Source organism: Acomys minous (genome assembly GCF_964271855.1).
Source record: "Acomys minous genome assembly, chromosome: 11".
Taxonomy (NCBI): Eukaryota; Metazoa; Chordata; class Mammalia; order Rodentia; family Muridae; genus Acomys; species Acomys minous.
Window position 1 is genome coordinate 98,371,061 of NC_140492.1, and position 12,391 is coordinate 98,383,451.

General features: G+C 46.1%; 1 protein-coding gene across 2 annotated transcripts in view; it reads left to right on the forward strand.

Annotated features, from left to right (window-relative positions):
* ARHGEF28 (Rho guanine nucleotide exchange factor 28) overlaps nt 1-12,391 on the forward strand; it is a 283,146-nt gene that overhangs the window by 97,140 nt on the left and 173,615 nt on the right. For both annotated transcript variants that reach the window (XM_084801808.1, XM_084801809.1), the window contains exon 3: nt 10,578-10,725. In XM_084801808.1, the coding sequence (XP_084657934.1) occupies nt 10,578-10,725 (148 nt within the window). The remainder of the gene's footprint in view (nt 1-10,577; nt 10,726-12,391) is intronic.

Genomic DNA, 12,391 nt, shown 5'->3' on the forward strand with positions numbered 1-12,391 from the left:
ACTCATTTGATGAGAGCTTATGGCAGACATGGAACCCATAACCAGACCATTTGGTCTTTTTCTTGGACACCCACTTTAAAAAAAAAAAAAACCTTTCCAGCCACAGCTTGGTGCTGAATTCTTACTCCCTGAAATGGAGTGGAAGAGGTGGGTACCGTGCACAGGTCTGGAAAGCCATGGTCTTCCATGTTCCTTTCTTCCTTGGACTGGTTGAAATGGAAAAGGCAAATTAGGAACTAAGTCACAGAGCCACAAGATGGCAGTAGCCTGGGCCCTAGACCGCTGCATGGAACAAGTTATCCAAACATCATTTGGATATGACTGTTAGATATGAGGTTATTTTGATATCAACAGCTTTCTGGGGTCTCTGTAAGACAGCAGCTGGGTCGCCTTCTTGATGATCTCACTGTCACTGAGCCCAGGGTGTGCCACAGCTCTTTCCATTTTGTTGCCATTTTTCGGCAGCCTTTGATGTTCCAATAGATTTGCCTTCTTCACTATCCATTTTTATTTTCTTCCTTTTCACACCATGGTTACTACTTCCCCTCCTGAATAACCCTCAACACACCTTGCCACTCTGATCTCAGCCTCCATGTCCGACTCTGAGAGCTCCCTGTGAATGGCCCATCTGAAAGTGGCTCTTGGTCACTGGACCTCATTCCAACTGTTTCAAAGACTATTTTGAGAGCCATTTTTGATTGATAGCAAAACAGAGCAGAAGGCACAGTGATTTCCAGATGTTCTCTCCCTCCACACATGCGTGGCTTTTCCCATTATTGACACCCTTAGCCATAGTAGCACTTGTGTTACACCCTAGGAACTGAAGTCCATGGTATAAATTAAGCTTCTCTCTTAATGTTATGCATCTTCCAAGCTTGAACTAAAGTACCATGGCACCCATCAACTATTGCTCTACAAACCACTGTGGTAGCTAATGCACTTGTGGACTTGACTGGATTTCAGGAATCACCTGAAAGACATGCTTCTACATGCATCTGTGAGTGTGTTTCCAGAGAGATTTAACAGGGAAGGTCTGCATTTAGTGTTGGTGGTACCATCCCACGGGCTGAATACAAAGGGAAAAGGGAGCTGAGGACCAGCATGCATCTCTCTCTCTGCTTCCTGTCTGTAGCTGTAGTGTGACCAGCTGTTTTTAAACCTAGGCTGCCATGCCTTTGACACACTTCACCCTCAGACTATGAGCCCAAACCAACCCTTCCTTACGGAAGTGGTTTTTATGTTGGGAATTTTGGCATAGCAACAAACAAAATAACTACTACAATGACCTGCTTGTTCAGGTTCCCTCCTCACTCCACCCTGGGAGCCACTCATCTCCCTCTCCCCATTGCCATAGTTTTGTCTTTCCCAGAATGCCGTGTGTTTGAAGCACACAGAACACATTCATGCCTCCTATGGTAGCCGTTGTTATTCTTACGGATGCTAAGCAACGTCATATAACAAATGCAATCTTTTCACATTGAGGGTCCACATTTTAAAAAATATATTCAATATCGAAACAATGGCTAATGACCCTGGATAGCTGGGTTTACTTCAGGAGTGTCTGAATGGCAGGGACTCCGACGATGTATAGGTGTCTTCAGTAGGCACGTGTCATGGTCTAGAAGCAATCTCAGCTTGTATGTGCCTGTCAATTGTTTGCAGTTGACATTAGAAAACTCCGAATCTTGTTAATCCTGTTCGCCACAGCTGGACTCAGAGGGATGCTCAAAGCTATTCCCACGTTGAGGTTCAAATGCTAACTGACCTACAATTGCCATTTAATCACTGGATGCTGTACGTAGTCACTAGTAAGCACCACTGGTTACTCTCTCTTGTCTGTTTATTCATCCATCTCCCTTTAAGAACGGAAGGAAGGGCCCCAAGTTCTAAGCCCACCCTAGCAGCAGATCACTGCAGCCGCCTCCTATTTGGCTTCTAGGAAGTTCTGCGTCCTGTCCCGGTGGCCACTGGAGCTGCTGTGGTCCTTGGGAAGCAGAGCCGAGCACCGGTGTGGTCTGGAACACAGTTGCATCAGCGCTTCTCAGCCAAGAGAATCATTGGGGACCTGCCTCAGTGACATGTGCAGACAGTGCTCTGTAACGATACCCCCTCAGATCTCACCTGGACTGATGCGCTGGCTTCCCCAGCTTTCACCTTCCCCGGTTATGGCTTATTTGCAACAACACAGCCAGAGGATCAGTTCAACACCAGACTTCTCTATTCTAAATCGGATTCACCAGCTGAGCCTTTTGGATGTGACCTTTGCTTGTCTCTGACCTTGCCTCCTGCTATCCCCCTGTAGTGTGTCAGCAAGCTTCCTCATGCTCCTGCTGGCCTTTCTGCCTCATGTGCTCTCTCTGTGTCCACACGGCTCTGGCCCTTACCTTATTTAGGCCCCTGTTAAAATAACATTATATTAGAGACTTTTCCCAATCATCTGGGGCTTCTGTCTCTTTACCCATCCCTCCCTTCTGATGTGCTCTTGAGTACTTCTCAGATGCATAATTATTTATTTATTTTCAGTGTTCCCCCCGCCCCCCCCAACACTAGAAAACTTTGATGTGGGGAGGCAGGCCATTTGTTTTAGCTAAAACACGGACTGTATTCTCCATATGTGTTGTGAATATAAATGGGTAAATGAAGCCACAAAGTGCCACTGCTTGGGGTGGTGGGGGGGACGGGACCTGAGCCATTCACTTACCTGTGGTGTCCTCACTGAGGAAATGGAGGATTATTCTTATCAAGATTAGCAGCATTCTCCTCTTGGGCCTTTCTCACTTAGCTCTCTGTGTCTGTGGCCACAGTTGGTTCCCTCACACCACTGGACATGGTGCTGAAGTATGGGGTGGGGGGGAGTGGAGCCTGGTTTGCTTTGGCCAGATGACACCTCTGGGGAAGCCAAGGTTTGGCACCTCTGTAGCAGGTCTGTTTCTTTCTGGCTTAGAGCCCCCAAACAGTTGACCTGAGGAGAGAGGGAGAAAAGAGAGGGAGGGAGGGAAGGAGGGAGGGAGGGAGGGAGGGAGGGAGGGAGGGAGGGAGGGAGGGAGGGAGGAAAGAAAAGAGAGGGAGGGGAGAGACCAAGAGTGCAAAAGCGAGATCAAGAATGAGGGGCAGAAACAGGCTGGCAAAAGCTGCTCCTGAATGGCCAAGCCAGGCCGACTCTGTCTGAGCTGGACAGGCTAAGACCAGCTGCCCAGGTGGGGCCAGGCTGTCCAAGAGGGTCTCTTCCCCATGCCTTGCACAGGGAGAGACAGACTTAGCAACGCAAAGATGTGTGGTTACTTGGAAAGGAGTGAAGGAGAGAAAAACCTGTTTTTTTAGGATCCCAAGTGCGGGATCGGAACGGTCTTGTGAGAGAACAGGTGAGGTTAATCCACTCGAAGACCGACCACCTCGATTGTTGCCAGCTAAAAGACCCCGTGAACAGACTCTGGGCAGAGATATATAAAGGAGCCCAGAACTGGAGGCAGGGCTTTTTTTGGAGACTTGCGATAGTTTTGACTGTTCATCGCTCCACTTGGAGAGGCTCCTAGAGAGAACCGCTGGAGGGAAGGCTTTGGGGCTCCAGCTCCTGCTGAGGTTCTGGGTTCTGGTTACTCCAACAGAAGAAATCCTGCTGATTACGCCAGGAGAATCGCTCCTCCGAACTGATATCCTTACAGTTTTTTTGTTGTGTTCCTTAATCCTCATTTCCTATGGTTTTGGTTAGTCGGGTTATAAGTGACGTACGCTCGGTTAGTAAGTCATAATAAAATATATTGGTTAAAAAATTGAGCTTACAAAGGAGGGCTTTGGGAAAGTACCCTCACTCGCCACTGTCAGGAAAAGGATACATTGCAAGATGCCTCCCGTCTTCGCCCTCAGTTCCTGATTTCTTGTCACCCATTTCCTTCCAGTGTTCCCTCCTTTAGTCCTTCTTAAGATTTCCCAACTGCTCTCCGTGGCCGGCTTGGATCCGGATGAGCTTCGTTTTGTAATTTCTGAGGCGGCCATTGGTCCTGTTGCCGAGGATGGCAAGATTCTCCATCTTTGCTTGGTATTCCTTGGCAGGGTCCTCGGTGCTCTTAGGAACTGCCTGCTCCATGGTACGTGTGTAGGTGGTGCATGTGTGCTGGGGCGCACGACGGTGTTCTGGCTCAGCTGCTGTTCAGATGAGGGGGTCAGAGCACTGATCCTTGCTATGACACCTCCTCGGAGGCTCTTTTTGTAGCTCACAGGGCCTCAGTGGTCCACTCCTGAAGGAAGACTTTTATGGTTACAGAGCCATTCTTTGCCCAGGGCATATCAGTTTACAGGGACTTAAGGCTGTTTGTGCTCTCTGTCTTGGCTTAGCTTTTGGCATGTTTAAAGCTGTCAGCTGATCTACCCTGACCGGCAGGCAGCATTTGGCTTAACATGACCACACAGTCCTCGAATGCTAAATAATAAACACGTGTGGTTGGTGTCTGTGTGGGTTCAATGTGACTTCAAAGTGTGGACCTCACAGTGTTGTGATTATCAAGCCATTTGAGTCATGAATTATAGGGGAAAAGTATAGGGAAATTTTTTAATTTTTTTTAGACTGCTGGTGACTTTTGTCATTGATGGAGTGTTTTCTTCCATTAGGGAGCAGAGGGTCTGGACTTACAGTCAGAGGGGACTTACAGACCCAAAAGAGGTGATATGGGAACTTTTATAGGAGAAAAACTTTTTCCTGGAACTTCATAGGGTAAATTCACAAGAATTTACAATGACAATTTTATTCTTTAAGTTTAAATTTATTACGTTGTGTCAGTTTGACTGAGCCTGGCAGTTCGGAGCCTCTCTGGGGTCTTAAAATTTGGTGAATAATCCACTAAAGCAAACAACAGCCTTTTAAGAAATCCATTTCCAAAACGAAATTTGAATGGTATGTTTGTAAATTCCCAGTGTCCTTCCATTAGAACCTCAGGGTTCTGTTGATGTCAGCTTGAAAAAAATATCACTAGTCTACTGCACCTAACTGAGCTAAGCACAAAAGCTCAGGCAGGGATGGATTGGAATGAAAAGTTCTCAGTTTTTCACCGAGGCAAGGCATCCTAGATGCTATGGGTTCTTGGCTCTTGGGACTGGGCTTGGCTTGGCACTATTGTCTGGTAGAGCACACAGACACACAAACACAGAAACATAAACAGCCACAGCCTGTCCCGTCTCCAGGAGTGTTGGTCTCCCCCCGCCCCCCCACTTCGAAGCCTGACAGCTCTGTTCATCTCTGGTCCTGACAATGCTCTCACGATGCTGAACTCTGTCCCTAGCCTTCCCTCCATTGTTCTGGGCTCTCCCCAGGGTCCTGCAGTGCGTGTCTAGTCCCTTGTCAGCACGGCAGACCCTCGGATATTTGCGGTGTGACTGTTTACCCACCAGTCTGTTCTTCTCTGACAAAACAGCCCCAGTTCCTTCAATTGTTCTTCCTGTGACAATATGCCTTTCGCATCTCTTTGGCATCTTTGTCACTTTCCTCTAAACATGTGGCCGGTTTTTACCTGCTTTCATACTGAAACGTTCCCTGGCCTCGGTGTGTTTGACCAGATAGAGCATAGCTAGCTGGATTGTACTTGTTTCTAGAGGAATTACTAGGTTCCTCAGTTCTGAACAAGGCAGAATTGGCATTTTATATCTCTCAAGACTGACTCCTGTGCTGCCTCCTAAGGGTCTCTGACTAACAGAGAGAATTGTCCTTACATAAATGTCTCTGTCCATGTATCTTCAGGGAGATTAAGGAAGGTCCAGCCTGGTCACTAGACCTGATCTCCTTTAGAAATGAGAATCATAGCAGTTCCTCATAGGCATTCTTGTAGAATAAAGTGAGGAAATGCATAAGGAAACACTTTCTAATTGTAGTGTGTGTGTGTGTGTGTGTATGTATGTGTGCTCATGTGTGTATGTGTGTGTGTGTGAGAAAGAGAGAGAGAGAGAGAGAGAGAGAGAGAGAGAGAGAGAGAGAGGGAGGAGAGAGGAGGAGAGAGAGAGAGGTCATGTAGGTGTGCATGGAAGCCAGATATCAACATACTGTGTCTTCTTTAGGCTGCTGTTAGACTTGGGTTTTGGAGTGGGCTCGCTCACTGGCTTGGGGCTTGCCAAGCAGGCCTGGCTGGCTGGAGAGTGAGCTCCAGGGAATCCATCTGTTTTCATCCCCCCCTACCCCCCACCTCACTGGGATTGCAAGTGTGTGCCATCTTGCTTGGTTTGTGTGTGTGTGTGTGTGTGTGTGTGTGTGTTTGTTTGTGTTAATGTGGGTCCTTGGCATGAAACGCAGGTCCTCGTGGTCGTGCAAGCGCTGTCCCTCAGTGCTCCGTGTTTTACAGAAACTCTTTAGTTACACACAGACATCTGAAGTGGAATACTGTCTGCTCTCACTACTTCCTTTCACGTCACACACGGACAGTGAGAGAGCTGGCTCGGGGGTGGAGCATCAATCAGCACACACTACATTGTGGTTCTGACTCTAGAGTCCTGAGCTAGTTCGCATAAGGCTCATTGGCACCTGTGGTGTGTTTTAACTTTCCTATAAAATGGCAAAGTCATCCTGGGGTTCTCTTCCTGGTGTTTAACTTTTCAAAGGTTTTGTTCTGCAGGGAAGGCTGGTATAGATTATTATGATAAAATATTTCAATTATTGAAAAAAAATCAAAGCCTGGTATTTCACTTACACTATACTGTTAGTAATAGAATAATGGATTTTATGTATTTGTAAACTTTCATAACTAAATTTAATGTATCAGGTCACATTCACTTTTCTTGTGTTCTTGTCCCTAAAGCCCTCTCACATAGAAGCTGTGTCTAAAATTTGGATGTTTTGATCATCTTATAAAAAGTTGACAAATTACCATTAAAAAGCCATTAAAATGCTGAGTTTGCATTTTGCCTCTCCTTATAAAAGCTAGCACTCATAATCCTTTAAAAAAAATCTTTGGGCCTTTGAAATGATGATGAATGCCATCATAACCCTTCCCTCAGAAAATGAACCCATAAACACAGGAACAGTCTTGTTAATGATTTTTGCATGTGCCGGGACTACCTAGTATCCACTCATAAAGAACTCTTCCCATGGCCCTCGATCGCAGAACCCTATCACAAACAGATGTACCGTCTTCGTTGTCATCTGATTGACAATGCTGTGCATGTTAGGTAGTTTCGAAACTAAATAGTAAAGGTTGCCTAGCAAATACCATTGTCACTGACAGAGTATAGCTATATGTCTGGGTCCTGTATGCTGGATGAGATTTAAGGGGGCATCAGTGTGAGAAAGCCCAGTAACTAGACTAATATAGTCACCCTATAGAGACAGATTGCTGAAAAAGCTGAGAGCATGCAGGTTAGTTCATGAGCCCATGAAAAAGAAGCTGAGGCCATTTCTTCCCCGCTGACTTGAGGCACCGCCATCTTTACTATGCAGTTTCTGTATGTCCATGTGTCTGTCTCTGGTCTCTACCTTGGGTTCTGTCTCTCTGCCATTGTCACTCTGTTTACAAGACCCTGGTTTTATTCTTTATTTTGCTTTGGTATGGCTTACCCATCTCCTCACTACTCAAATATTATTCCCTCTCTAAATCTTTATTCTTATCTATTCTCCCAAATGAACTTTTGAATAACTTTATTCACTCTTCTTTGAATATCTTCAGTTTGGGCTTTGAGTAGAATATGTTAAATTTGTAAATTAATTTGAAGAGGTAATCTTGTATGTCTCTCATGGTTTCCAGAAATTTTAAGGAAGTTTTTTTTTTTTAAAAGATTTACTTATTTTTATTTTGTTCTGTGAATTGTTGTTTTTCCTGCATGGGTATCTGTGTGAGGGTGTCGGATCCCCTGGAACTGGAGTTACAGACAGTTGTAAGCTGCCATTTGGGTGCTGGGAATTGAACTCAGGTGCTCTGGAAGAGCAACCAGTGTTCTTAACAGCTGCGCCATCTCTCTAGCCTCTTAATGAAGTATTTGAGATTTGTGGGAGGGGGGGTGGGCCAGAGAGTCGACAGAGATGAGCTAACACACCCATCTGCAACTGTGGTGCTGGTGTTGACACATCGGTTTTATTAGGTCAAGTTATTGTTTTCAGTTGTCAAAGCAAAGCCTGCAGCGGAGTTCAGATGGGGGCGTGAGCGAGGTTCGTAGGTGGGGATTCTGTAAGCGGAGGCTGTCTTTGCCACATGCGAAGCTCAGTGGCTTCATAAGAAGAGGGGACAGACTTTGGGTGGCCACAGTGGCCAGAGAGCCCTCAGTCTCAGCCTGGGGCTGTCACCTGCAGCTGATTATTGGAACTTATAGGGTCAGCCCATTTTTTTCCAGTAGCTCCTTCCCCCCAGCATCTCCTGTGCAGCTCAGCTCGGCTGGTTTCTTTTGAAGCTCCTGTTCACTTTCCTGACCTCCGGTACTTTTACTCTTATATCATCAACTTTTCCTCTGCCATCCTCTCCCACCTGCCCTCCCCTAATCTTACCAGCTCCCTCTGGTGGCTTCTGCATCACCTCCCTCCCCTAGCCAGAATCCTCGATTGTATTTCTGATGTCCTTGTGGTTACTAAGTAGGAGACTCCTTTTATTTTGAGTATCATCTTCCGTGCTGGGACACTAGGTCACCTCTCTCGAGGGGACCTGTCACCTCTGCCGTCACAAAGCGTAAAACATGGCATGGCTCTTGGGAGGGAGGGAGGGAGGAAGGCTGCACTGTCAGGGGAGGGATGTACCTGGCATGGTGGTGGCGAAACTCTTGCCTAAGTGGTAGTCCTTGCTCACCTGGCCAGCTGAGACACTGAGGTGACCATTGTTTGGAGTAGATACAGATTAGATAGCTTTGTCATCTGTGAAAATCTTTAATCTACTTATGCAACCTGCTCTGTGTTTAAGGAAATCACCAGTGGGGCAGCTCAGAGTCTATCTATGGAGGATTAATGGCCGTTTAGCAACCAGGAACATGACTAAAGCAAGCTGTGCTTCCTTACTTAGGAAATGGAAAGTCGTTGGAGTTTCCTCTCAGTCCTGTCGAACGTGTGCTATTGTTTCTGTCTTCTGCTTTTCAGCTCTCCTTCCTGTGCTCTTTCTGAAGCTATTGTACAGTAGATTTTTGTGTGTGTGTGTGTGTGTGTGTGTGTGTGTGTGTGTGTGTGTGTGTGTGTGAGACATGCGCATGCTCACATGCAGAGACAGGAAACTTTAGAAATGAGCACTAGGGCATTTTCTCGGGACACCGATTTGTATTCATACTAGTTCGTAATGTTAGATGCCATTCTGAGAGTGTGATTGCAAGCCAGCATGAAAAAACAATTTTTTGTTTGTTTTTGGTTTTCTGAGACAGGGTCTCTCTGTGTAGCCTTGGCTGTCCTGGACTTGCTTTGTAGACCAGGCAGGCCTCGAACTCACAGTGATCCGCCTGCCTCTGCCTCCCAAGTGCTGGGATTAAAGGCGTGCGCCTCCACCACCCAGCTTGTTTGTTTGTTTTTTAATTTCAAAAGCAGTTCTAGACCAAATAATGATATGGCCATTGGAAGGAAGGAGGGGCCGTGTTTGGACTGTGTGTTGCTCCTCCTTAGCTTGACTCTTAGCTTCCCACAGTGTCGTCCTGCTGCAGGGGACCGTCAGCTGACACTCATGTCCAGGAGACTTGGTTTGACCCTTCCTTGGTTTCTTTCCCATTCATCTCAGGCTGAGAAACTGGGTTGTTTTCTTCATTAGGCAACAATACAGATACCCAGAGCCTTCTCCACACTAAGCAAGCCCTCGTACTCTCTGCTTTCTTCCTGCCTCCCTGCCACTCCCCTAGGCTGGGCGGAATGCATCCCCTCTCCCTGGAGGCCTGCTCTGGGCTGCTTTTTTGTACTCCAGGCAGGGAGTATTCTGCATCTTTGAGGCCTGCAGGATCCTGAGATATCTGGCAGGCTTGGCTGTCAGCTAACCCCCCGACAAAGCCCTCAAGACCTGCTGTTCCATTCCTTCGAAGGAGTGCTTCTCCTTGGAACCAGGATGCTCTGTAAGGCTCTGTGCTAGCTAGAAACTCTTAAAACAAAGGATGAGCTAACCCAGCTGAGAAAGGGGGCTTAGATAGCACTCTAAGGAGACAGGGTCAATGCAGTGAGTGAGAATTCTTGCGTATCTGAGAATGTCTGTGACTATCTATGGCTTTTGCAGGGTACAGTGGTCTAGCATATGCTAGGGCCCAAGCTAAGAATAAGTATCATGAACCTTTATATTTATAGTGACATTTCGCGTACAGGATGACATTATTATCCACAGTGATGTGGATATTCAAGGCACTGAAATTCAAGGCACTGAAAAGTCACATTCACGCACCTTGCAAATTGAAGAAATGATTCATTCCTGTTCCTTGATATTCTTTCACTTTCAGAGGAGCGCAGGCCAGCCCTGACTCTCATACTAGACACATCAGGAGGGCGTCACTTGGAAAAGGTTGTTGTTGGAAGGCACCTTTGTGACATTTGAGCTCACTCACGTGCAGTGCATATGACAGATGTGAGGGCTGTGGGCCTGTGCCCTTTCCCTGTGGTTTTCTCAGAGGCAGAACAAGGAAGTATACTGATGCCCAGACTTAACTCGTTTTTTTTTTTTCAGGGGCAGAGGACGGTCTATGCGAAGTTTGGCAGAAATGTTTATCTTCCCGAAGACGCGGAGTTTTACTTTATTTATGATGGGTCGCATCAGAGGCACGTGGTGATTGCTGAGCGCATCGAGGATAATGTTCTCCAATCCAGCATTCCAGGTGAGCAGACCTCTTAGTGGCAGAGGGGGAGACATCTTCCCTTCAGGGATATTTAAGTGGAGAATCAAGAGGAAAAGAAAAAGGTTCTCCAAGGTCAGAGGTTCACAAGGGGTTAAACGTACATGCTGGACACATGCCCCATGCTGCCGACTCCCTGGGCACTTCCACTGGTGTCTCTGCCTTGACTTAGTCCTGGATGCCCCTCCCACATCCCACCCCTAGCTCTCAAGGTCTAGTGTTCTTAGGCATAGCCATTGGAGGATATGCCTTGAGTCATCTCCTTTGGCCTAGCCTGCCACCTGGGTTGGCTCAGGAGAAGCCGACATGACACATCATGTCTACATCCTCCTTCCTCCTTCCTCTGTGGTCAGCCTGGCTGCTCCAGGACTCATATATGAAAAACAAATGCCAGGTGGTGGTGGTGCACACCTTTAATCCCAATACTCAATGGGCAGAGGCAGGTGGTTATCTGAATTTGAGGCCACCCTGGTCTACAGAGCAAGTTTCAGGACTACTAGGACTACACAGAGAAACCCTGTCTCAAAAAAACAAAAAGCAGTTGATGACTAAAGCTATGGTAGTGCTGAACCACATATAGACTCTATTTTTTATTTGTGTACATGTTTATCATAAGGCTTAAATTATAAATTTTGTAATAAATTAAGAGAAGAAGTGAGGCGTGGTGGTGCATGCCTGCAGTCCCAGCACTCAGAAACACCCGTTAGTTTCTCTTGCAGCTTCATAAGAGTAGGATTGTCTATACTGTTAAACTTACTTCTTTCTTTCTTTAAATTTTTTCTCCTTTTTTTTTTAGAGAAATGGTTTCTCTGTGTAGCCTTGGCTATCCCGGACTCCCTTGGTAGACCAGGCTGGCCTCAAGCTCACAGAGATCTGTCTGCCTCTGCCTCCCAGAGTGCTGGGAATAAAGGCATGCGCCATAGAGCCTGGTCTAAAGTTACTTCTTAAGAGATTACCACCCCTCTGCACCCTAACTAACAAGACATTTTTGTTTCCCTCCTCCCAGCCTCTGTTAACTACCATCCTATTTTATAAAACTGACTGTTCTAATGAAAAAAAAAAAAACCAAACCAAACCAAAACAAAAAACAAAACAAAAACCAACAAAATGAACAACAGCAGCAACAAAAACAAGCAAGCAAACAAACAAACCCACTGCTGTATTTTGTTAATGGCCCATGTCATCTTGTTGTTGGTTCCTTCCCTTCTACCCTTCTTACTCTGGCAAATAAACTGATATACTTTCTGTTCCTACTTTCCTTTTATTTTCTGTTTTAATGAGCAACTTATAGAGAAAGAATAAAAATAACAAAAGTACCCCTTCTCATAGGAAACCTTTTATTTCTTTTCTGTTTACATGGAAGGGTCAACCTCATGGCCTTCTTATATGTAAAAGCAAGCCTTTCTCCTAATTTTGTGGCCTGCCCAAAGTGAGGGCCCGTGGCTTCATTTTGACAGGTTTCATAGGGTGGGTGACAGCATATTTTCTTAACGTTAAATTTCCCTGGTAATAGCTTTACTGAGGTGGCCTTTGAGTGTTGGGAAATGGTTAGCTTTACCAGGGTAGCCTGTCAACGACTGCAAATATATTCTGCAATTTATACTAGATAGGTACAGTCTAATGTGTGGCATCTTCTGAGCCTCTGCTT